This window comes from Natator depressus, chromosome 7 (assembly GCF_965152275.1).
Source record: "Natator depressus isolate rNatDep1 chromosome 7, rNatDep2.hap1, whole genome shotgun sequence".
Lineage (NCBI taxonomy): Eukaryota > Metazoa > Chordata > Testudines > Cheloniidae > Natator > Natator depressus.
In genome coordinates, this window is record NC_134240.1 from 51,726,566 (window position 1) to 51,753,027 (window position 26,462).

The window sequence follows — 26,462 nt, forward strand, 5'->3', positions numbered from 1 at the left end:
GTAGCACAGCATGGTCGGTTTGCAGGTGGAAACGCCGTCCCCAAATGTATAGGTGTAGCTTTTCCAGAGTGCAGACAATGGCTTAATATTCCTTTTCACTGATTGACCAGTGGCTTTCCCTCTCAGACAGCTTCTTCTGAGAAACATGACAGGATGGAATTCTTGATTCGGTACTTCCTGCATTATAACTGCTCCCACACCACGCTCGGACGCATCTGTGGTTACTAGGAACGGTTTGTCAAAGTCTGGGGTCCTTAGCACAGGGTCAGACATGAGTGTCACTTTAAGCTAGTTAAAGGCCTTCTGACACTCTTCAGTCCACTGAACTGCATTTGGCTATTTCTTTTTGGTTAGGTCTGTCAGTGGGGTGGCGATTTGGCTGTATTGCGGTACAAAAAGCTTGTAATATCCGGCCAAGCCTAAGAAGGATTGAACCTGTTTCTTTGACTTTGGGACAGGCCACTTTTGGATAGCATCCACTTTGGCCTGTAGTGGGTTGATAGTTCCCTGACCCACCTGGTGTCCAAGGTAAGTCACTCTGTTTAGGCCTATTTGACACTTCTTAGCCTTAACAGTTAGTCTTGCCTCCCTTATGTGCTCGAAGACTTTTTGTAGATGTTCCAGGTGTTCTGCCCAGGAATCCGAAAATATGGCAACATCATCAAGGTAGGCGACTGCATATTCTCCCAATCCTGCTAGGAGACCATCTACAAGTTTTTGGAAGGTGGCAGGTGCATTCCGCAGCCCAAAAGGGAGCACATTAAATTCATACAGCCCGACATGTGTGATGAAGGCTGACCTTTCCTTGGCGGATTCATCTAGCGGTACCTGCCAGTACCCCTTGGTTAAGTCCAAGGTAGAGATGAACTGGGCCCGTCCCAGTTTCTCCAATAGTTCATCTGTGTGTGCTACTGGATAGTTGTTGGGGCGAGTTACAGCATTTAGCTTATGGTAGTCCATGCAAAAACGTATCTCCCCATCTGGTTTGGGAACTAGAATCACTGGAGATGCCCACGCACTGCCAGAAGGGTGGATTACACCCATCTGTAGCATACCCTGGATCTCCCGTTCTATAGCAGTTTTAGCTTGAGGAGACACCCGGTAAGGTTGGGCTCTAATTGGGTGAACATTACCTGTGTCAATGGAGTGGTATGCCCATTCAGTCAGTCCTGGGGTGGCTGAGAACATCGGCGCATAGCTAGGGCACAGCTCCTTGATCTGCTGTCGCTGCATACGCCCAAGGGTCATGGAGAGGTTCACCTCTTCCACATTACCAGCACTTTTCCCTTCGTAGTAGACACCTTCAGGCCACTCCGCGTCATCTCCTCCCTGGGCTGTAAACTGACAAACCTTTAATTCTCTGGAATAAAAGGGCTTTAGAGAATTAATATGGTACACCTTAGGCTTTCGGTTGGAGGTGGGGAATGCTATGAGATAATTAACAACTCCCAGGCGCTGTTGGACCATGAATGGCCCTTCCCACGATGCTTCCATTTTATGAGCCTGGAGCGCCTTTAAGACCATGACCTGGTCCCCTACTTTGAAGGAACGTTCTCTGGCATGTTTATCATATCAGGCTTTTTACTCTTTCTGAGGATATTTTAGGTTTTCTTTAGCAAGGGCTAAAGAGGTTCGGAGGGTGTTTTGTAGGTTGGTTACAAAGTCCAGAATGTTAGTTCCTGGAGAAGGTGTAAAACCCTCTCATTGCTGCTTCACCAACTGTAACGGCCCCTTAACCTCACGGCCATATACAAGTTCAAATGGGGAAAACCCTAAACTGGGATGTGGTACAGCTCTGTAGGCAAAGAGCAACTGCTGCAACACTACGTCCCAATCATTGGAGTGCTCATTTATGAATTTACAAGTCATGGCCCTCAGAGTTCCATTAAACTTCTCCACCAGGCCATTTGTTTGATGGTGGTAAGGGGTGGCAACCAAGTGATTCATCCCATGAGCTTCCCAAAGGCTGTCCATGGTTCCTGCCAGGAAATTAGTTCCTGCATCTGTAAGGATGTTGGAGGGCCAACCTACCCTGGCAAAAATGTCTGTTAGTGCCTGGCACACACTTTTAGCCCTGGTGTTGCTTAGAGCTACTACTTCTGGCCATCAGGTAGCATAATCCATGAAAGTCATTATATGTACTGCTTTCCTCTGGACCCGGAAAAGGACCCAGAAGATCCACAGCTACTCACTGAAATGGAACCTCAATGATGGGGAGTGGCTGGAGAGAGGCTTTGACCTGGTCTTGGGGTTTTCCCACTCTTGGGCACACCTCACAAGACCAGACATAGGTAGAAACATCCTTGCCCATTCCCTCCCAGTGGAACGACTTTCTCAAATGGTCTTTGGTTCTGTTCACCCCAGCATAGCCCCTAGGATGATCGTAGGCTAAGCTTAATAGCTTTACCCAGTACTTAGTTGGAACTACCAACTGTCTCTGAGGATGCCAGTCTTCCTGGTGTCCACCAAAAAGAGTTTCCTTGTATAAAAGCCCTCTTTCTACAACAAACCTAGATTGATTAGAAGAGCTGAGAGGCGGTGGGTTGCTCAGTGCCGCCGTCCAAGCTCTCTGGAGGCTTTCATCTGCTTCCTGTTCGGTCTGGAACAGTTCCCTTGATGCTGGAGACATCAGTTCCTCATTGGATTGTGGACCTGGGCTTGGTCCCTCTGGAAGCGATGCAGGTGACAGGGCTGTTTCTGTTGACCGTGAACCACTCTCCGCTGGTGCACTATGTTGGGGTTCAGGCTCCAGCTGAGCCTCTTGTGTAGGGTTATCTGCTGCTACTGATGCAGGTTCGGTGGGGCCCTCTGGTGTTGGTGTTGCAAGCACTGGATTCAGTGCTGGCAATAGTTCTGGTGCTGGTTGTTCCGCTAGTTCCAGTTCTGGGACTGGCTCTGTCTGGGTCTCTGGGACTGGATCCACTACTGCTGTTGCAGACGTTAGCATGGGGTCCGGTTCCATCACCTCTGACTGGGTCCTGGTAGAAGTCTCCAGAACAGAGCTAGGTGTCACAGCTTGCTTAGCCTGGCTGCGGGTGACCATTCCCACCCTCTTGGCTAGCTTTACATGGTTGGCCAAGTCTTCCCCCAACAGCATGGGGAAGGGATAATCATCATAGACTGCAAAAGTCCACGTTCCTGACCAGCCCTTGTACTGGACCGGCAACTTGGCTATAGGCAAGTCAAAAGAGTTTGACTTGAAGGGTTGAATTGTCACTTGGACCTCTGGGTCAAATAAATTGGGGTCCACTAAGGAAGCATGGATAGCCGACACTTGTCCCTCCATGCTGTAACCTTCTTCCTACCCACACTCACAGATTCCCTCCACTCGGAGGGTATCTGGGAGGCATCTGGGCCTGAGGACCTCTGGTGTGATTCCGGTGCAATGAACTGTAATCTATTGGGGTTCTTGGGGCAGTTGGCCTTTACATGCCCCGGCTCGTTACATTTAAAACATCGCCCAGCTGACTGGTCACTGGGGCAAGGTGGGTTGCTGGAGAATGGTGTGGAGGGATGATAAGGCATCTGGGGTTTTTCTTGGGGTGTAGTCAGGGCTTTGGGTTGCCCCCAGTAGTAGGGCAATGTTTGGGACCAGGTATCTCCCCTGGCCTTGCCTGCTGCCCCTGTGCACCACCCCCTGCTCCCACCCGCCTCCCCCCTACCGCTCCACCCTGCCTCTGCTCCGCTGGCTCCGGGCATCAACTGCGGCCACAGAGTCCTAGTGACCCCAATCCACTAGTGCCAGGGCAGGCTGCCTTGACCCTTCCCTTTTCCGGTGGGACCCTCCACCAGCAGAGGGGGCCTCCCTGCCCGCAGTCACGGCTCCTGCCCCAAGCTGGAGAAGGGGCCCATTCCTCACCCCTTGGTGAGGCTACAGTGAGGAGCGGAGGAGGCCAAATGTGATGTCAGCCCCCCCCCCCGCCCCCAGCACCCACCGCAGGGAAGGCTAGGGGGCTTCGTGGACCTGAGGGGCCCTAGGTGCATGTGCAGCAACACTGGTGTGAGGTGAGTGTGCTGCTGGGTGGGAGAAGGGGGCCCCTCCCCCAGAGCTTGCTGCTGCCGGCAGGGGGAGTCCTCCTCTCTTGCCCCAGCCCCGGGGCAGCCTGCCTGCACCCCAAACTCCTCATCCCCCACCCCAGAGCCCTCACCCCCCACATCCCTGCCCTCTGCCCTAGCCCTGAGCCCCCCCAAACCACTCATTCCCAGCCAGAGCCCTCCCCCCTGCACCCCAACCCTCTGCCCTAGCCCCTCCCACAGCCCAAACCTCTCATCACCAGCCCCACCCCAGAACCCTCACATTTTTACATTATTTTAAAATATATATATTACAAGCAGGTGTGTGGGGGGGGGGGGACTTGAACCTTTTCTGGGCATCACCAAAAATTATACAAACCTGCCACCCCTGCCCACAGGGAGAGTGCAGATCTTACTTGCCTCCATGTTAATCTGGAATTACTCCTTGTCCTTCCTTACAGTGACTCTAGATTAATATTGGTCTCAATGAGACCAGGAACAAAGCTCAGAAGGGAGGAGGCCAGAACCCTTTTAGGCAGATCACTGTGTGGGGCCTGTGGAGGGCTAGCTATAGTACCCTTGTCTCTCAGGTAATTGCCTCACAGAGAAAATTACTGGCTTGCCCTGAGACAACTAACCTGTTATAGTGAGATCATTAAAATAGCAGGGCAAAGATTGGGCTAACGAGGTGATTAGCAAAATAAAGGGAAGACTATATAATTAGGAGGAACAGGATGTACCAGGAAGCTCAGTGAGAGTGGGGTGTAATAGAGTGGGCTGGGTGGAAGGCGCCTCCTGGCACATGCTGGTACTATGTTCTGCAGTGCTGGGGATATAAAGATTAAAGATCCCCATAGGGAAAAGAAACAGCCTGTGTGTATATTGCAAGAGACAATCCAAATGGGTCAGGTAGTGCAGCACAGCGGGTAGCTAACAGAGTGCCCTGTGACACAGGGCAACCACTTTCCCACCTTCCTCCCTCCCTGCATCTGAGAGAAGGACTCTGAACAACAGTTTTCCATGCAAAACCACAAGTTCTTGCAGTTTTCACGGAGGGAGAGAAGCAAAATCTGTGGTAATTTCACATTAGTGTTTGGTAAATGGATAGAAAGTTACCAGCCCCTGCCCGCCAGCCATTCACACATGCAGCTGGGGAGCCCTGGGTAATGCTTCCTTAACAGAGGATGGCACGGAGGAGCCAAAATATTTAAGACATTTCCTTGGCCTGTCCTTGGATAATAATGGCCACTGACCCACCCCAGAGGTGGCTGCACCTCAGAGCTGGGGGAAGCAATCCCACAAGGGGGATGGGGATACTTCTGGTCACAGAGTCAGTCAGCTGGCTCTAGGGACAGCTACACTGGCTGCTCATGGAGCAGCTCTGCAGCCAGCCGATCCAGCAGCCAGCTGCACCGGCCACTGCTCAGGCGGCCCCAGGCACGTAGCCCTGGGCACCACCCGAGCAGCGGCCAGTGCAGCTGGCCCCAAAGACCACCTGAGCAGTGGTCCCCAGGTAGCCAGTGCAGCCGCTGCTGGCGGCGATTCCCCAGGTGGCTGGAGTAGGCACTTCCCCAGGCAGCCCCCCCGGCAGCTTTGCCCAGGCGGCCGGTGCAGCCGCTGCCAGCAGCGGTGCCCAGGAGGCTGGAGTAGCTACTTCCCCAGATGGCCAGCGCAGCTGCTGCTGCCGGTGGCCCCTGGCAGCTGGTGCTATGGCTGGCGCTGGCCCCCACCAGCAACAGCCCCCCGGGGTGACCGTCTCCCAGCAGCAGCCCCAGCACTCCTCCAGACACCCCCCCCAGCAGCAGCCCCAGGCCCTAGCAGCAACCCCCTTAAGATTTTGTCATAGGTATTTTTAGTAATAGTCATGGCAGGTCAAGGGCCCATGAATGTGTGTGTATTGTATTGTCCATGACTTTTACTAAAAATACCTGTGACTAAATCGTAGCCTGATTGATAAATAGTGGAAATGGCTGACTGAGATTTGATATCAGTGTTCAGTAATTAAAGAGAAAAGGGTGGAAATCTGAAGAATTTTGGATCAATCCTCATAAGTTAGAGAGGGAAGTAGGAGAATGTGAGGTATTTATATCAACAGTTGATAATAGGTAGAGATAAAATCTGAGTGAATTTCTTATCAATATTTGATAAAGAGAGAGAAAAGGGGAAACATTTCCAGGGATTTTATATCAATACTCAAGAATGAGAAGAAAGGGCAAAAACTGAGATTTTATGTTAACATTTTGTAATTAGAGACAGGGGATAATATCCAAGCATACTACATTAGCAACAGAGAATTAGAGAGAAAATGGGGCAGAGTTTAGGGTACTTTTATCTCAGTCTTTGAGAATTGGGAAGGAAAAGGGTTAAAAACAAAATATCTGATAATAGAAGAGGAAAGCACCAAGCTCTAGGGGATATTTAATAATTAGAGGGAAAGTTTGAGAGGACTGTGTATGGATGTTCAATAACCACAGAAAAAGTGCATCCAATGAAGTGAGCTGTAGCTCATGAAAGCTTATGCTCAAATAAATCTATTAGTCTCTAAGGTGCCACAAGTCCTCCTTTTCTTTTCACAGAAAAAGTAGTTTCCCACCACCATTCACCTGGGCAGCAGGGAGCCCTTTGCAAAGCTGCTTTGGAGATGTATGTGGAGCAGGCAGGCTCCCTGGCCCTGGGGAGGGGGCAGAGACAGGGGAAGGTGCATTGGGTGGGGGAGGGGCAGCAGCTGGGAGCCGATACTTCAGTGGAGAAACTTGCTCCTGCCTCCCATTGCTGTGTCCCTTCCAAGCCCTGTTAATGGCAAAAAATGGCCACCCTCTCCCCAGCCCTGAGGCAGCATGTCTCAGGCTCTCCCACCGCTACCCACCAACCCCCCTCCCATTTGGGGAATGACTCAGGGCAACAATTTCCCACCTAAGCGAGGGCAAAGGGCCGCAGATAAAATGGGTGGGGATATGACCCAACTCGGATGAGAATTTAAACGGACGTTTGAGGAGGAGAGAGAAAATGGGGCAAAATCGGCCAAAGGTCAGAGGCGCGAGAGCAGGGGGTCTGCCTGGAGCCCTTCCCCCACCACCTGCCCTTCTCCCCGGGCACGGCCTGCCTGCGGGCAGAGCTCAGTCCACGCCGTTGCGCCCTCTCTCCCCCCTTCCCCCCATCGCTGCTTATTTTCCTCTCCCCCCACCCCACGGGGCCCGCTCTCTTTCCCCGCCCCGCTCCTCCCCACTTTAACGGCCCTGCGGATCCGAGCTGGGTGCAAAGCCAGGCAGCGGCTTCACTAAGGCTAACCCAGCTCCGACCTTGCCCGCGGGGGCACGAACACTTACCGGGGAGAAGATCCCGGGGCCGCGAGGTCCCAGAGCCAGACACTCACCCACCTGCCGCTCCCAGCGCTGACCCCGAGGCCTCTCCACTGGAGTCTCCGGCTCAGGGGCTGGAGTCGGCAGAGCCCGAGGCGAGTTCCCGCTGGAGAAACGCCAGGCTGGGGCACAGGAGGCTTTAATGCAGGTCCCCGACCCGGGGAAGCAGCAGCGGCTCAGCCCAGGCTCCCAGATCACATGGAAGCAGCAGCGTCCTGGGCAGAGCTACGCAGTATCGACCTGCCTTTGTCCTCCCCGGCTCCTGCTCTCAGCTGCTGCAGCCCCTTCCTGTGCCCTCAGCACCAGCCCGGATGTAGCAGCGCTGACTGGGCCAGGGGGCTCTCTCCGGCTGGAGGCCCAAGACAAGAAAAAGGGCACCGTTAAGGAGACCGCGGAGGAGGGGTCCAAGCTGCAAGCAGCCATGAACTATAAAACTTCGTCTCTAGGTGCCTATCTTTAAATTAATGTATATGCTCGGTTGTGAATTAAGGTTGAAATATACAGTCATATGCTGTACCAGAGGTGGGCAAACTACGGCCCGCGGGCCACATCCGGCCCGGCCCCTGAGCTTCTGGCCGGGGAGGCTAGCCCCCTGCCCCTCCCGCGCTGTCCCCACTCCCGGCAGCCTCACTTCGCCCCGGGCATAATGCTCTGGGCGGCGGGCTGTGAGCTCCTGGGGCAGCGCAGCCGCAGAGCCTGGCCTGACCCTGTGCTCTGTGCTGCGCGGCGGCGGCTGCTGTAGCGCCACCAGCGCTTCGGACAGCGCGGGCAGGGGGCAGGGAACAGGGAACGGGGGGTTGGATAGAGGGCAGAGGAGTTCGGGGGGGTGCTCAGAGGGCGGGGATGTGGATAGGGGTCGGGGCGGAACAGGGGGTTGAATGGGGGCAGGGGTCCTGGGAGGCAGTCAGGAAGGGGGGGTTGGATGTGGGGGGGCAGGGGTTCTGGGGGCAGTCAGGGGACAGGGAGAAGGGGTGATTGGATGGGGCAGGAGTCCCAGGGGGGCAGTCAGGAAGGAGAGGGGGGTTGGATGGGGCAGTTGGGGCGGAGGTCCGGGGGCAGTCAGGGGACAGGGAGCGGGGGTTTGTGGATGGGGCAGAGGCTCTGGGGGTCCGTCAGGGAACGGGGGGGTTGGATGAGGCAGGATCTGGGGGGGCGGGCCATGACCCCCTCCCCTAACCGGCCCTCCATACAATTTCTGAAACCCGATGTGGCCCTCGGGCCAAAAAGTTTGCCCGCCCCTGATCTATACTGTATCTTATCATAAAATTCTTCTAAAAAGCCTGTTGGGGTAAGCATACTTCAGAGTTAGACCTTACAGCAGGGGTTCTCAAACTGGGGGTTGCAAGATTATTACGTGGCGGGGCGTGAGCTGTCAGCCTCCACCCCAAACCCTGCTTTGCCCCCAGCATTTATAATGGTGTTAAATATAAAAAAAAGTGTTTTTAATTGGGGGGGGGGTTTGCACTCAGAGGCTTGCTATGTGAAAGGGGTCACCAGTACAAAAGTTTGAGAACCAGCGCCTTACAGCGATCCCACCTGTCAGAATGAGCTACCCATGGGAGAAAGCTGGGAAAGCAGCTCATTCTGATAGCAAAGCAAACAAACCCTGATACCAGGGCTGTCAATTAATCCCGGTTAACTCACACGATTAACTAAAAAAAATTAATCGTATGGTTGTAAGCACCGCTCCGGAGCCTGGTGGCACCGTCACAGCGCCATCCAGGACCGGCTGGTGAAAGACATCTCGCCATCCCTGGGAAAGATCGCCATTGACTCTGCCATCCCTAGAACAGACAGCCAACTGCAACCTGACATCGTCATGACCGATGAGGAAAATAGAAGATCCTCATGGTGGACATCACGGTGCCATTTGAAAACAGGTCCCCGGCCTTCCATGAGGCCCGAGCTCAGAAGGTGTTGAAATACACCCTGCTGGCTGACACCCTAAGAAACCAGGGCTACGAGGTCCAGATCCACGCCCTGGTCATGGGAGTTTTGGGCGTGTGGGACCCCCACAATGAGCCAGTGCTGAAAGCATGCAGAGTCAGTCAGCGCTATGCCCGGCTCATGAGACAGCTCATGGTGTCCGACACCATCAGGTGGTCCAGAGACATTTACACGGAGCACATCACGGGATGCCGTCAGTACTAGGACGAGAAAACAAGACCGCCAGTCAGGGAAATAACCCACTTCCTCCCCTGACAAACCAAGAGATGCACCCCACCCACGTACCTATTCACTATACCAACCCTGACTTGGACTCTAAATATATTTTATGGGTGGCATACCTGAGATCACTTATTCACTGACTCTTTAAAAACTTCCACACCCCAATCTGGGTCTATGCTGGTTATTTACTATGTATGTATCTTGTGAACCTTGTAACTGATACTTGTAATCTCTCATAACTCAAGCCTGACCCAGGTGTCCAGTACCTTCCCTCTTAAGAAATGTAAATTTGATTTTAAACATTACCTTTAATAAAATTTTTAAATCTGTTCTTATCAGTTTAATTACTGAGGCAGAAACTACACGTTCTAGAAGACTCACTGTGTCCCTATCCTGAGGAAGACTACCACTTTGGAGATGGATTCTACTGCTGCTGCTTCAAAAGAAAATCTTCATGCTGCTTCAGAGACTCCAGGACAGACTGAAAAGATGATTGCTCCCTCGCCGATTCCACAGAAACTCTCAACTGCCGCTCGGACTGCTGCTGCTCCACAGAACGCCCATCCAGGAACAGCCTCTAAGAAGACCCTCAACGCTTCCAGGACATCGCAGATGAGCAGCATCGATTGAAAAAGCAGCACCTCCTTGAAGAAAACCCGTGGAGATACTGCTGCAGGAATATCTTGCACCTCGAGGATGGCCTTCCGGGACATCAAAGCCAGGACAAACATCATCTCACCTGCTCTTCAGGACAAGGATGCCCCAAGAACTTATCCCATCTCCTCCACTGCCCAGGATCCTCATGCTGGTCGTTGTCCTGCTGTGCTGGAAGATACCTCAACTGATAAGACCAGCGTCTCCTCAGAAACCACCCAGATGGACTGCAACATCTCACTAGATGCCTGCCCAGCCGAACCTCTCCATACTACTCTCCCAGAGCAACCAGAACCATCTAGCAAATCCGCTGATATGACTGAAGCCAATCCAACAGAGGGAGAAGAAAAGGAGAATGATTGCATCTATCTCCAGTATCCCCTCCCTACAGACATGCTCCTCTGCCCCTTCTGCTATCCAGGCGGAGGATTTCAGTACATTGGCAATCTCAGCAGACACCTCAAGAGAATCCATAGCAAGCAGATCACCTTTCGATGTGCCCTCTGTGACCTGCCTTTCGAGACGCAGAAGAAGTGTAAGTCTCATCAAGTCACCTTCAAAGGACATCTTGAACTGGAAGAGTTCAACTCTACCAGTCTATATTGCCGCCACCCCATCTCTACTCTGAAAGCAGAAACACCACCTGCTCCAGCTCCGGCTTCCGACTCCCCAAACACTCCGGCTACTGCATCCCAGCCAACTCCCACAGAGCCACATCATGAAAAAGAAAGAGAACGTGCTTCCTCAAAAATCCCTAAGCTGGATACTGCGAAGAGGAGGATCGGCACTCCCTTGCAGCTTATGCAAGGCAACTCCATCTCGAGACGGCTTGGTGCTTCCTCGCAGTACGTCCACCACAACGCCATCGTCAGAAGGGTCAGCGCCCCTCCACAGGTAATTTCACGGGATCCTGTAGTCGGAAGAGCTAGCACTACGTCACAGGCCACCCACCCGCTGCCTCTAAAACTGTCCTTCCTAAAAGGACCATTGCTGCCCTAAAATCCATAAGGGAAGACGCTGCCCTTGTTCTGGAAGATCCGGCCAAATGCAGTTCTCAACACCGGGAGGGAAAAAAGCAACAGGCTAATCCCACAGCAGTTTTCCATCTTGAGCCTGCGGAGATTGAGCAGCTGGAAGAGCAACAGCCCACGGTGAGGGCCGCCACACCATGGCAAGCTGCTTGGATGGAGGAGTTAGTGAAGACAGCCTCCTTCGAGGACTTTGACCTCCTTGTAGACAAACTCACTAAAGATCTGTCTGCAGAAATTGTATCTGGGAGGTAGGGAACTCAGGAGAACACACCGACTGCGCACAGAGCTCCTGCATCCAGACAGACCCACAACAACATGAGGGAAGCTAGGAGAAGAACATCAGTCGCCGCTGTGACCCAGCAGCAGCATCTAGGAGCTCTAGCAGTCAAGCCACCCTAAAGCTATGAGAGAGATCCTCAGGGGGCCCTCATCCTACTGCGCAATCCTGTCCAAGAGACTATTCTTGTACTTTAAGGGGGTTTTTGACCGTGTAGCTCAGAACGACACAAAGTGTCCAGAGTGCCTTCATCCTTTACCCCGGGTTGACTATGCAGAGGACCTGGAACAAGACTTTACATCACAGGAAGTAGTGACCAGACTCACAAAGACCAAAAACACAGCCCCAGGAAAAGATGGTATTCACTACAACTTCCTGAAAAAATGAGACCCTGGTTGCCTGGTACTAACTGCCATTTTCAACAAATGCAAACAGTTCCACCATACTGCCAGCTCCTGGAAGAAGTTGATGACAGTGCTCGTCTACAAGAAAGGCGAGCGAGACGACCCCAACAACTGGAGACCCATCTCTCTGTTCCACCATGTATAAACTGTATGCCAGCTGCCTTGCGGCTAGGATCACAGACTGATTGGTGAACGGAGAATCCATCAGCTCCATCCAGAAAGGCTTCACGTCATGCGAAGGCTGCTGTGAACACAACTTTGTTCTTCAGACTGCCATAGCATGGCTTGACCTGGCTAATGCTTTTGGATCGATGCCCCACCAGCACATTTTTGACATGCTGCGAGAGTTCAGGGTACCTGAAAACTTTCTCCAACTGGTCCAGGAACTGTATGAAGGCTGCACCACCACCACCTGCTCCATGGAAGGAGAGACACCCGAAATTCCTATCCGTAGCTGCACCCTGAGCCAATCATTTTTAACTTAGCCATGGAGCTGCTCATTTAAGCGATCTCCAGAGGTATAGGCGGTTTCGAGCTATACGGCAACAGAGTGAATATCCTGGCCTATGCAGACGATCTGGTCCTGATTGCAGCCAACCCTGAGAGGCTCCAACAAATGCTTGACATCACCAACCAGGCTGCCAATTGGATTGGACTCCGTTTCAATGCCAGGAAGTGTGCATCCCTGCATATCGATGGCAGTAGAAGGGATTCGGTCCAGGAGAAGCCATTTCAGATCCAGGGTGAACCCATGATCTTCCTCGAAGATGGGCAAGCGTACCAACATCTCGGCACGCCGAGGGGTTTCCATGTCCAGCAGACACCTGAGGATACCATCATGGAGATCCTACGAGATGTGGCCAGGAGCGACTCCTCCCTACTGGCACCGTGGCAGAAGATTGATGCCTTGAACACCTTCCTGATGCCCCGTATCTCATTCATCCTGAGGTTATCTGCCATGGCGAAGGTACCTCTGAACAAGGCAGACAGCACCATCTGGCAGCTGGTGAAGAAGTGGATGTTTCTTCCTCAGAGAGCCAGCAATGTATTGGTGTACATCTCGCAAATGCATGGCGGCGCCAACATCCCTCGAACGGGTGATCTGTGCGACGTTGCCATGATCACTCACACCTTCCACCTTCTGATGTGCCCGGACGCCATGGTGAGGAACATCACGGAGAGTGCTCTGCGGGATGCCATCAAGAAGCGAATCACCAGGACCACTTCCAACCAATATGTCCTCAACTACCTGAGCGGCTTGCTGGAAGGTGAATTTGGAAGAGACGGGAGACTTTGCTTCACTCTGGACTCGTGCCTGCAATGCTACACGACTGGAGAAGCATATCGGCTGCCACTGGACGTGGTGCAAGGAACTCCAGGAGCTGGGAGACCTGGTGCCACAGGTGAAGAATACAGATCACACTATCATCACTCCAAGAGCTAGACCGATGCTGGAGAGGACCCTGAAGGATGCCATCTGCTGCCAATACGTGGAAAACCTGAAAAGGAAGCTGGACCAGGGCAAGGCATTTGAGGTGACGTGCAAGTGTGATGTCAGCAACCACTTCCTCCCCGAGGGCAGCTTCACCCGATTTGCTGACTGGAGGTTCATCCACAGGGCCCAGCTCAACTGCATGCCACTGAACAGAGCCGTCTGCCACGGGAATCAGGACTAGTGATCCAGGAAGTGCGGATACGCCAACAAGACGCTACCCCATGTCCTGTATAGCTGCAAGCCCCATTCGAGAGCTTGGCAGCTGTGACACAATGCCATCCAAGATTGCCTGGCCAGAGCCATCCCGCCACCTGTGGGGAAGGTTGCAGTAAACTCCACCATCCCCAGAACCGACAACCAACTGTGACCGGACATCATCATCACCAATGAGGACTGGAAGAAGATCATCATGGTGGACATCACAGTGCCATTTGAGAACAGGACCCCAGGCTTTCACGATGCCCAAGCTCGAAAGGTAGAGAAATATGCCCTTCTGGCCGAAACCTTGAGAGCTCATTGTTACCAGGTCCAGACACACTCACTGATCGTCAGAGTCTTAGGTGCATGGGACCCCAGTAATGAGTGAGCGCTGAGAGAATGTGGAATCAGTCAACACTACGCTTGGCTGATGCGGCGACTCATGGTGTCAGACACCATCAGGGGGTCGAGGGACATCTACATAGAACATATCACCAGACATCGGCAATACCAGGAGGAATGAGCTGGAGTGCGGATGAGAAATGCAGTCAGGAAAGTAACAAATACTTTCCTCATGGATTATATTTTCTAAATGGACAACCAACCTAATTCTCAATTACTGAGGGACAATCTCCACTCATTGATATATTTTGCTTTCCACAACCAAATCTTTGTACGACTTTTCATGAGTGATGTACTCGAGTATTCGGATTCTATTATCTAAACTGTATTGTTAAATCTATTCACCTAAATTTGAGTTATAGCTGATTTATGTACTCTATGTATCATAAAACTTTTAAAAACAAACTTTGTATTTGTGGATAATCTAAGCACTCTACCCAGATGTACAGACACTCTTTTCTCAACCTATGTATTATATAATTTTTTTAACATTAGCTTAAGAACAGATTTAAAATTTGTATTAATCAGTTTAATTACTCAGGCAGAAAGTATACCTTCTAGAAGACTTGACTTGCTATCTTGAGGAAGACTACCGCTTTGAAGATGGAATCTGCTGCCACGACTTCAAAAGAAAATCTTCATGCTGCTTCGGAGACCCCAGGGGAGACTGAGAAGACGATCGCTCTCTTGCCGATTCCACAAATACCTGACGCTGCTCCATGGAATGCCCATCGGGGAACAGCCTCTAAGAAGACCCTCAGTGCTTTCAGGGTATCACAGATGAACAGCATTAATAGGAAAAGCAGCTTGAAGAAAACCTGTGCAGACGCTGCTGCAGGGAGATCTTGCACCTCGAGGACGGCCTTCCAGGACATCACAGCCAGGACAAACATCAACTCGCTTGTGTGATGAGTTCGGTCACAGAGACCCCCTAGGGACTGTCACCTGACATGCTGAAACTACCTCTGAGCCTGTTTTCCCTGTCAGTTTGGGACTCCAGAACCCTGTCTTGTTGATCCAGACACGCAATCCTGCTGCAACACAGACCCAGGGTCTGAACCACGTCCCCAAAGCTGCAGGTTTTAACTGAAAACCACTCAGCAGGTACTCCTGTTTCCAGCACCCAGACACCCAGTTCCCAATGGGATCCAAACCCCAAATAAATCCGTTTTACTCTGTATAAAGCTGGTACAAGGTAAACTCATAAATTGTCCGCCCTCTATAACACTGATAGAGAGATATGCACAGCTGTTTGCTCCCCCAGGTATTAAGCACTTATTCTGGGTTCGATAATAAACAAAAGTGATTTTATTCAGAATAAAAAGTAGGATTTAAGTGGTTTCAAGTAATAACAGACATAACAAAGTAAGTCACCAAGTAAAATAAAGCAAAAACACGCAAGTCTAAGTCTAATATGTTAAGAATACAGGTAAATCTCACCCTCAGAGATGTTTCAATAAGCTTCTTTCACAGACTAGATGCCTTCTTAGTCTGGGCCCAATCCTCTCCCTGGGATAGTTCTTGTTCTAGCTCAGGTGGTAGCTAGGGGATTTCTCATGACTGCAGCCTCCTTTGTTCTGTTCCACCCCATTTTATGGCTTTGGCACAAGGCGGGAATCCTTTGTCTCTCTCTGGGTCTCCATCCCTCCTTCTAAATGGAAAAGCACCAGATTTAAGATGGATTCCAGTACAAGGTGACATGGTCACATGTCACTGTAAGACCTCATTCTTCATTACCCACAGGCTGGCCCTCAGGTCCACAAGAAGGTTTGCAGGTAAATAAACCATCTACACCCAATTGTCCTAGTCAATGGGAGCCATCAAGATGCTAAGCCACCATTAATTGCCCACACTTTGCATAATCACGATAGGACCTCAGAGTAATACTTCATATTTCTAGTTTCAGATACAAGAATGATACATACATACAAATAGGATGAACACACTCAGTAGATCCAGAGGTGAAAGTGCAGCAGCGTACCGGCAAGAAAGTCACCTCCTTTGGCTGCATAACAAACAGCTTAAACTCATAGCTAATAAAAGCTTGGAAAGGGGAAACTCACTGTCACATTTGTTTGTTGTTTCTCTCCCTCTCCTCCTCCGGCCAGGCTGCGGAAGGCAGCTAGGCTCTGTGCTTCCTGTGCATGGCACTCTGCAGTGGCTCCCCTCTAGCTTGTGGTGGGGAGCAAGGGGACTGGCTGAGGGAGAAGCCTGCCCAGGACGTCTTCCACCTGCATAATGACGGTTTAAACTCAGCTGTTCCCTCCGCAGTTCAGCCCGTGGGATTAGGGGCCATTTCTGGCATCCTTGTTAATTTCACTCACAGTTGTTGGTGTGTGTGTGATGAAGGCGGGGCAGTTCTTTTCTGCCCCCTGGATGAGGGGATCTCCAATAGTATAATACACAAAAAATACAATCAAAATCGGGAACCATTTCCAAGTTCAAATCTATCCCATTCCCTCCTCAGCAGAGGATCATGGTTGTGATGCCCAAACTGCTTGCAGATCCTCTTTGAAATGTTACTGTTTAAAAAAAACCACAAAGAACATGGTGGGAAGATGTGTCATGATGATCAGGGTTTATTTTGGGCAAAGGAATTTTGCTAAAGCAACGAAAGATTCACAGGGAAAGCAAATAGCCCGATAGACAAAACCACAAAGGGATCGGAGGGGAAAACTGGATAGTCAAGGAAATTACTGTGCCTCCTTTGAAAGAAATAATAGTTTTCATTCCACCCTCTTTATATATTGAATTAAACACCTGAAATGTCCTTAGGACATAGGGGCACGATCTCAGATCTCTTTTTGTTTTGTCAGTGTCCTGCAGAGTGCAGAGACTGAAACTGACAAAACTTTCTCTAAGTATCTTCTATATTTCATGAAGGCTGTTCTAGTTGTCCTTCATTCACCCCTGCCTTCCCCCTACTACTAGCCACCCACTGATGTGCCCCCTGCACCCTTTTATGTGCCTGGAAGGGAGATTAAACAATCCTTGACATCTGACTTTCTAGGAAATAGGGAGGGTCTAGGGCAGGCAGGGCACAGTGCAGCCCCTTGTCCCCCTCCACCTGGCTGGCTGACTGGCTGTGGTTTTTGCCTCGGTTATTTACTCCTTGGCAGGCACAGCCCAGTGGCACCTGCTGGCTCTCTGCAGGCAGCAGCCCACAGGGGCCGGTTGCTGGGGTCACTGCTGGTAGGCGGCAGGCTTCAGCTGCATTGTTTGTGACACATTCATACACATACATACTGTATGTATTACTGTCCTTGTGCAAGCAAGCGGCCACCACTGCAGCGGCCAGGCGCATTCTCCAGGCGCGCAGCCTGTGGGGAGGGGGCCAGTGGCCTTTTGAGGGGTGGCGGGATGGGGTGACAGTGTTTCTGCGGCTAACACCTCAGGAACTTCTGCTTAATGTGTGTGCTGCTTAATGGTGTCCTGCCCCTGGGGGGCTGTTGGTCCGAATCCGACACTGAAGAGCTGTCTTTTCTGAGAGGTCCATCCATACTGTACAGATACATTTAGAACATACCTGGAATACGAGCAGATTTAGATCTGTGAAGCAAGACAAGAAGGTTTTGTTTTCACAGGAAGACGTTCACATAGTTGTTCCAAATGTTAACTTTTGAGTGCCATACCGCCACATGGTAATCTCACAGGCTTGCTTCTTATTGGTCAAGTCTTGTCAGGTGCGCAATTAACACTAGGAGGACAGTAAGTGGGGACAAAAATGCAGCCTAAGAAGATACACGTTCAACAGACCCTAACAGGTATGTTTAAACGTAAAAGTGAGGAAATGGGGGCTTGTCAGTCAAAAAGAACAGCAACAAATGAAGAAGCTGTTACTAGTCATCCACAGGGAAAAAACGCTGACACTTTTACATTCATGTGGTGAGACGCAGCCACCACAAAGAGAGGAGACAAATGAAACTGCTGAATTTCTGGGTTAGAAAACTGATACTCCACCACCATACCCTGCTGTGTGGTCAAAAATGCAATTTGAGGAGTTCGAAAAGAAAAACTACTGGCTTTTTGCTTCGGGCGGTAAACTTGGGTGCACAGTATGTCATGACGTTTCAGATTTGAAGCTGCGTTCTGCAAGAGGGGTTAACATCTCTCCAAACTGGGCCTCTTGTGAAATATCCTCGTACGGAAAGAATAAAGAGACAGAGCTATCCTCCCTTTACAAAAAAATAAATGAACATAAGAAATCTGCAGCTTACGTGGAGGCTGAAAAAATTCAAGCCTGGCTAAAAAAGAAACTCTTCTTAATCTGAATGCTAAAGTGAAGAAGCAGCATTTGAAACTACTGCTCATGTATTCCGAACAGCCTACTACATTGCCAAAACAAATTGACCACTCAGTGACCACAAGAGCCTCATTGACCTACATCAAATCAGCAGAATTGAAATGGAGCATTTGTTGCACAGTAGAACAGTCTATGTAGACATAATCAATCATATAGCCACTGAAATGAAAAAGAGAATTGTCAACAAAATCATTGACAATAAGGCAAAAATTACAGTACTTGTCGATGAATCAACTACTCTCTCTTGAAACTCAACTCTCATCATTTTTTTGAAAGCCAGTATAGGTGGAATTATGAGGCCACTTACGTTTCCTCTGGACTTGATAGAGCTACAAAATGCAACAGCAGCAGCCATTAAAGGGGAAATTTTGAAATGCTTGCTGTGTTGTGGGTTCACTAAAGAACTATTATTGGAAGTGTTGATCAGCTTTTGTAGTGATGGCGCAAATGTGATGTTAGGAGTCAAAGCTGGCGCTGGAAAACTACTACAAATGGACTTTCCTAATGTGATATTATGGCATTGCCTCAACCATAGACTGAAACTTGCTGTTGATGAAGCTTTAGAAGTCACCGGAGGTACAAATGACTTTAAGGCTTTTTTGGATGCATTATATTCCTTGTACCAAATCACCAAAAAACTCTCAAGAACTGAGTGCTCATGCCAATGAATTACACATTGTACTTCAAAAAATCGGCAAAGTGTTAAATTTAAGGTGGGTGGCGTCAACATGGAGAGCAGTCAATGCAGTATGGCAAACATACCCTGCTTTGGCAAAACACTTTGAGGCGGTCTCACAAGACCTGTCAAGAGTCAGAAGTGAACACATTAAATTTCAAGGACTACACTCAAAGCTGTGTTCTGTAAATTTCATCAGAAACCTTTCTTTAATTCTGGATGTGCTAACAGAACTGAAGAACTTGTCTGAGATGTTACAAGAACGAGACATGACCATTCCAAAAGCAGACAACCTAATGCAAATATACATCAAGAGAATCGAAAGTCTAAAAACAGACCCAGGAATTCACTCTGAAGAAGCTCAGAAGGCTGAACAATCCATGATGTTCAAAAACAGCAAATTAAACAGCACTGGAAAAAGCCCCAGAATCAACTCGTCTCAATTCATTCAAGCAGTTGTTGACAACATGAGGACAAAACTATTCACAACTGCCTCAAACAAAGCCAATCAAAACACACTCAAAGAAAGGGTTTCCAATTATAAGAACTTAATTAACAATTTGTTGGTTTTGAATCCTGAAAAATGGCAAGAGAATCCCCACTTCGGAGAAAAGGAAATAAGAGCATCGGCTGATCAACTGAGAATCAATCAACAGGAAACACACTTGGGATTTGTTAAATTCAAGGCTTCTGGAGGAAAAAACATTCCTTGTAAACTTAAACTCATCCTTGCAGTGGACACCCTTGCTGCAAGCAACACTGATTGCAAAAGGGGATTCAGTGTGATGAACAACATCATTACAGTGAAACAGACTGCACTTACCACTCATCATGTGGTGGACTTGCTATTCATTTTGTGTGTGGGACCTCCTTATACTCAGAGAAATCCCATGCCATATGTGAAATTGTGGCTTGGAAAGGGCCGACATGCAGTACATTCATCTCGAGGCATGGCACGACAACAGGGAGAGATCAGCTGTATGGCCCAATGTAGGAGTTTCTATAAGGATGCTTTGTTCCATCCAGTCCCTCCCATGGATGCCCCTTTCTTGCCCCCACTGGCCCACTCACACCTTCCACATGCCAGAACCGAGCCAGGGGTTGGGACGGCTTTGCTGTGAGTAGTGGTTCCCCTTGGAGCTGCAGCCCCCACCTGCCACCCCCCATTGCTGTGTGTGTTGTTGCTGCTGCATGCCCCCCAGACCTCCATCTCCTCCCCTGCCTCCGGGGAGGCTCCTGTGCACGGGTCCCTCCCACAACCTGGCAGAGACAGCAGCAGCTGCTGAGGCTGGAAGTTTTCCTGGGGACAGCGTTAAGCAGAAACCCAAAAGCTGGGCACCCACAGATGGACTGGCAGTGCCCAGCCAGATCTTGCCTCTTGCAGAAGTTCCTGCGGTGTTAGCCGCAGAAACACTGTCTCCCCTGTCCCTCCACCCCTCAAAAGGCCACTGGCCCCCTCCCCATGGGCTGTGTGCCTGGAGAATGCGCCTGGCCGCTGCAGTGGGTGGCCGCTTGCTTGCACAAGGACAGTAATACATACAGTATGTATGTGTATGAATGTGTCACAAACAATGCAGCTGAAGCCTGCCGCCTACCAGCAGTGACCCCAGCAACCGGCCCCTGTGGGCTGCTGCCTGCAGAGAGCCAGCAGGTGCCACTGGGCTGTGCCTGCCAAGGAGTAAGTAACCGAGGCAAAAACCACAGCCAGTCAGCCAGCCAGGTGGAGGGGGACAAGGGGCTGCACTGTGCCCTGCCTGCCCTAGACCCTCCCTATTTCCTAGAAAGTCAGATGTCAAGGATTGTTTAATCTCCCTTCCAGGCACATAAAAGGGTGCAGGGGGCACATCAATGGGTGGCTAGTAGTAGGGGGAAGGCAGGGGTGAATGAAGGACAACTAGAACAGCCTTCATGAAATATAGAAGATACTTAGAGAAAGTTTTGTCAGTTTCAGTCTCTGCACTCTGCAGGACACTGACAAAACAAAAAGAGATCTGAGATCGTGCCCCTATGTCCTAAGGACATTTCAGGTGTTTAATTCAATATATAAAGAGGGTGGAATGAAAACTATTATTTCTTTCAAAGGAGGCACAGTAATTTCCCTGACTATCCAGTTTTCCCCTCCGATCCCTTTGTGGTTTTGTCTATCGGGCTATTTGCTTTCCCTGTGAATCTTTCGTTGCTTTAGCAAAATTCCTTTGCCCAAAATAAACCCTGATCATCATGACACATCTTCCCACCGTGTTCTTTGTGGTTTTTTTTAAACAGTAACATTTCAAAGAGGATCTGCAAGCAGTTTGGGCATCACAACCATGATCCTCTGCTGAGGAGGGAATGGGATAGATTTGAACTTGGAAATGGTTCCCGATTTTGATTGTATTTTTTGTGTATTATACTATTGGAGATCCCCTCATCCAGGGGGCAGAAAAGAACTGCCCCGCCTTCATCACACACACACCAACAACTGTGAGTGAAATTAACAAGGATGCCAGAAATGGCCCCTAATCCCACGGGCTGAACTGCGGAGGGAACAGCTGAGTTTAATGTGTTATTATGCAGGCAGCAGGCGTCCTGGGCAGGCTTCTCCTTCAGCCAGGCCCCCTGCTCCCTGTCGCAAGCTAGAGGGGAGCCACTGCAGCCAGCTGCTGATGAGTGCCAGGCTCAGGGCGGGGGGGGGAGGTCAAGGGGGAGCGCTGAGCCTAGCCGCCTTCCATAGCCTGGCTGGAGGAGGAGGAAGGACGAGGAGAAAAATGTGACAGTGAGTTTTCACTTTTTCAGGCTTATTCCAATATTAAAGTTTTATTACAGACAGTATTGGTGGTAGTAGTAGTTTTATTTTCTATATCTAAGTCATGCAATGGGAGGGATCCATGAAGCATGTAGGAGAGGTGGGTTGCTTGCGATTGGACTGTAACCAGTAAGAAATATAAATTAATTTCACCCCTGGTGCTGAGTGTTGTAGGTTGTGTCAGTAAACATGCACAAGGGTGTGTTCTCACCAGGGGAATTGGCAGCAGTCTGGTACCATACATGTTAATTGTCACCAGGGCTTTGTGAGGGGTAAGTGATGGCAGTGACTCAGAAGGAATCCTCAGGGCCTGGCTAAAGTGGGGTAATATTTTGCATGTCTGAGGGGCATCTATACTGCAAAACAAAATAACCCGCAGCAGCAAAACCACTACACTGTCTACACAACAAAACCAAAAAAAACCCCACGCATCAGTGACTCTTAAAGTCTGGGTCTAGACACTTAGGTTTTCAGGGTTCACACTACAGCACTGAAAACAGACATATAGATATCCCAGTGTGGACTGGATCCTGGGCTCCAAAACCTGGTTAGGGGGTAGCTCTCTGAGCCTCGGCTCCAGCCTGAGTAAGAATGTCTATGCTGCTATTTTTGGCCCCGGGAGCCCGAGTCTCTTAGGCTCTTGGAGTCACTGATGCATGGGTTTTTTGGTTTTACAGTGTAGACGTGAGATGGTTTGTGTGGAGCAGGGTCAGTGGTTAGCTGTGGGTCAGTTATAAGGAGCTTCTGTTCCCTTACTGGACTTAACCCCAAGTTTTTCCTTAGCAAAGAGAAGATGTTAGACTTTGTGCTATTCTGTCATGTGCTCTGTTCCCAAAGTGTTCTGTAGTGGGGAGGGCAGAGTGTTATTTAGAACATAAATTTTAGTATAGATACATAATTTCTTAAATATTATCCATACATATATTTTGCAATGATTATGACAACCTGGGTAGAGACCTCCCATTCCCATCCTTCAATAAGTTGTTGTGCACATATCCAAACCAGAAGATACCCTGATAACCCTATGCCCCCCGTGCCCTCTGCCAGTTGTCACCAAGGGGTCCCTGGGTCACAATCAGAAGCTAGGTATTGTAAAAAATAAATAAGAGAACCAAAGGGACAGAAAGAGAAATCTGTGGTCAGTAGAGTTAAGGAGAATAGTATGGATTTTTCAAGTATATTAAGAACAAAAAGAATCCTAACAATCGTATTGATCCATTACTAGATGGAAATGGTAGAGTTAATAATAATGTAGAAAAGGCAAGAAGTTTTCAATAACTATTTCTATTCAGTAGTTGGGGAAAAAACAGATGATATAGTCATATCATCTAATAACATGCTTTCCATTCCATTAATAGCTCAGGAGGATGTTAAACAGCAGCTACTAAAGTTAGACATTTTTAAATGAGCAGGACTGGATAAATGCATCCAAGAGTTTTAAAAGAGTTGGCTGAGGTGCTTGTTGGACCGTTAATGTTGATTTTCAAAACATCTTGTGCCAAGGTTCCTTTCCCACTCTGAACTCTAGGGTACAGATGTGGGGACCTGCATGAAAGACCCCCTAAGCTTATTTTTACCACCTTAGGTTAAAAACTTTCCCAAGGCACAAACTTTGCCTTGTTCTTGAACAGTATGCTGCCATCACCAAGTGATTTAGACAAAGAACAGGGAAAGGACCACTTGGAGTTCCTATTTCCCCAAAATATCCCCCCAAGCCCTTACACCCCCTTTCCTGGGGAGGCTTGAGAATAAACAAGATGAGCACAAACCCCTTGGATTTTTAAGACCCAAAAAACCCAATCAGATTCTTAAAAACCAGAACTTTATTAGAAGAGCAAAAAAAAAGATAAGAGAACAACTCTGTAAGATCAGAATGGAAGATAATCTTACAGGCAGTCAGATTCAAAACATAGAGAATCCCTCTAGGCAAAACCTTAAGTTACAAAAAGATACAAAAACAGGAATACACATTTCCTCCAGCACAGCGAATTTACAAGCCAAAACAAAGAAAACCTAACACATTTTCTAGCTAAATTACTTACTAACTCTACAGGAGTTGAAGGGCTTGCATCCTTGATCTGTTCCCGGGAAAGGTATCACACAGACAGACCAAAGCCTTTTTCCCCCCTTCCAGATTTGAAAGTATCTTGTCCTCTCATTGGTCATTTTGGGTCAGGTGCCAGCGAGGTTACCTTAGCTTCTTAACCCTTTACAGGTGAAAGGATTTTGCCTCTGTCCAGGAGGGATTTTATAGCACTGTATACAGAAAGGTGGTTCTTCTTCAAGTGCTTGTTCACATCCATTGCACAATAGGTGTGCACGCACGGCGTCCACGAGTGTCAGAAACTTTTTCCCTTAGCGGCTCCCATCAGGCCAGCGGGGCCCTCCAAGCAGTGCCACTGCACCGTACATATATACCCCCACCGGTCCGACCCCCTCCTGTTCCTTCTTACCGTCTGTGGAGGCGTTGGAACAACCTCTCTCTCTCCCTCGTAGAAGAGCAGTCCCTTAGCCTTTAGAGTAACTGTTATCAGTTTGTTACCATACCTATTGTGGACACTTAAGTCATTAGGTGCTTGGAGGCCTCCAGCACCCACCCCAGGCCGCGGGGCATGTCGCAGGCCCACAGCTTCAAGGCTTGCGCCACATGCCGCAAACCTATGCCAGTTAGGGACCCCCACGACTCGTGTCTATGTTACCTGGGGGACGGACATCAAACTGAATGGTGTAGGATTTGCAAGGCGTTTAAGCCAAGGACAAGGAAAGAAAGAGACTTTCGTCTAAAGCAACTATTGATGGAGGCCACATTGCAGCCGCTGGGCCCGGAGCGCCCGACGCTGGCTCAGGCTTCCTTGGTGCGTAGTGCCCTGGAGCCGTCGAGAGACCCGGCACGGCTAAGCACCGTAAACTGTGGGCCCCAGAGCGCCAGGCTAGGCTTTGGCACCACTCGTCCTCCCCGGTGCGGCCCCCGGCGCAGCTGAAAGGAAGGAGCAGTCTTTCCCTGCACAGGAGGCTGGTGCCTCCCAAGGCCCCGAGTGCCGATAAGAGCGGGAAGGCCGCAGTACCGGCGCTGACACCGGCAGTCCCGGCAGCACAAGCCCCACCGAGCTCAGACCTAAGTGAGCTCAGTGTGGACAATGGGCTGGAGGGCATAACGGATCAGCCCTCTACACCTGGCACCTTTGGGGCTGCAAAGGACCTCATCGAGCTGTCGGCGGCAAGCCCCCTCCTTTATGGAGAGAACCCTCTGGCACCCATGCCTCGGGTGCCATTGAGGACACCATCCCAGCACCGCTCCCGGATTTGGTCCCGGTCGAGCTCCGACGCCGCGGACTCACACTTGCCAGTGGCCCAGAAGGAGGTTTCGGCATCAGCGGTGGGTCAGTGCGAAGAAGCACCGGAAAGGGCACTCCGCTCTCTGGCACCACCCAGAGACCGGCACTGGGAGGAGTTGAGTTGGCCCTCGCCAGAGGACTCCTGCAGATGGTCCCTGTCCAGGAACGCAGGCACTGGTCCCGGTCCCGGTCCCGGTCCGGGAATACCGGTACCGCTCCTGCTCAGCCAGGAGCCACTCGTTCTCCCGCCGGCGCAGATCGTTGGCACTGCCATGGCCTTCGCGATTGGCGTCACCGCAGTCTGGAGCTGACTCTGGCCACTATAGCTACCCGCACTGGACCCCCTGGGCCTATCAGGAGCACCAAGGGGCCCCATCCAGGGCAAGTTACTCGGTGCAGCGGTCCCGGTCCCCACACTGACGCTAGATGATGCCAGAGGCTACAGTATCCAGGCCTCCAGCATCCCCCCAGCATAAACCAGAGAGACGAGCACCGAGCCCGGTGCTGTCCCATGAACTCCTGGCCAGAGCCGGAGGCCCCTCCCATGGGAGAAGGGGACCAACCAGAGGGGGTCAAGCAGCAGCTAACCTCCTCGTCTTCCCCCGATGAGGTGGTGGCAGGTACAGAGGTGTCCGGCCTTCCGCCAATAGACCATAGAGCCCACCAGGAATTGCTGTGCAGGGTTGCCCAAAACTTGGGGTTGCAGGCCGAGGAGATCGTTGAGCAGGAGGACCCCATGGTGGACATTTTGAGCCCCGAAGGTCCATCCAGAATAGCGCTCCCGCTAATTAAGACCATTCAGTCCAACTATAAGACTATATGGCAGACCCCGGCCTCCAGTGCTCCAACGGGCAAAGGAGTGGAGCGTAAATACTTTGCCCCGTCTAAGGGCTATGAGTTCTTGTTCTGCCACCCGAGTCCATGCTCCCTAATGGTCTTAGTGGTAAACGAAAGCGAGCGCCATGGACAGCAGGCCATGGCCCCTAGGGCAAAGGAGGCAAAACGCCTGGACCTTTTTGGCAGAAAGGTGTACTCATCTGGGGGCCTTCAGTTGAGGATTGCGAACCAGCAGGCCATCTTCAACAGGTACAATTTCAACTCCTGGGTGGCGGTAGGGAAGTTTAAGGACAACCTCCCGCAAGGTTCCCAACAGGAGTTCACGGCCCTGGTGGACCAGGGCAAGGCAGTAGCCAAGACCTCTCTCCAGGCCTCCCTGGATTCGGCAGATGTGGTGGCTAGACCAATCGCGTCAGGGGTGGTCATGAGGCACTCGGTGTGGCTCCAGGAGTCAGGCCTGCCACCCGAGGTCCAGAATACACTCCAGGACCTCCCCTTCAAAGGGTCCGGGCCCTTCTCGGAC

The 26,462-nt window shown here is 50.5% G+C and overlaps 2 protein-coding genes and 1 pseudogene across 7 annotated transcripts in view; 2 read left to right on the top strand and 1 right to left on the bottom strand.

Annotated features, from left to right (window-relative positions):
• Nucleotides 1-7,646, bottom strand: part of LOC141990794 (uncharacterized) — a 34,709-nt gene extending 27,063 nt beyond the window's left edge. For 2 of the 5 annotated variants that reach the window (XM_074958424.1, XM_074958422.1), the window contains exon 1: nt 7,341-7,646. Coding sequence is in view for 1 of the 5 variants with exons in the window: in XM_074958421.1 (XP_074814522.1) it covers nt 1,134-1,467 (334 nt within the window). In the remaining 4 variants the exon portion in view is untranslated. Of the gene's footprint in view, nt 1-1,133; nt 1,473-7,340 lie in introns of those variants that run through there. The other 3 variants (XM_074958423.1, XM_074958425.1, XM_074958421.1) reach the window with 3 other exon arrangements.
• LOC141990797 (uncharacterized protein T26G10.4-like) lies at nt 7,261-15,404 on the top strand. 2 transcript variants are annotated; one of them, XM_074958429.1, is made up of 2 exons: nt 7,261-7,819; nt 9,882-15,404. In XM_074958429.1, the coding sequence occupies exon 2, from the start codon at nt 10,239-10,241 to the stop codon at nt 11,193-11,195; it is 957 nt and encodes a 318-aa protein (XP_074814530.1). In that variant the 5' UTR covers nt 7,261-7,819; nt 9,882-10,238; the 3' UTR covers nt 11,196-15,404. Both variants share the same exon structure in this region, with proteins under 2 accessions (XP_074814530.1, XP_074814531.1).
• On the top strand, nt 13,813-20,140 carry LOC141991320 (E3 SUMO-protein ligase KIAA1586-like; annotated as a pseudogene).
• Nucleotides 20,141-26,462: the final 6,322 nt, after the last annotated feature.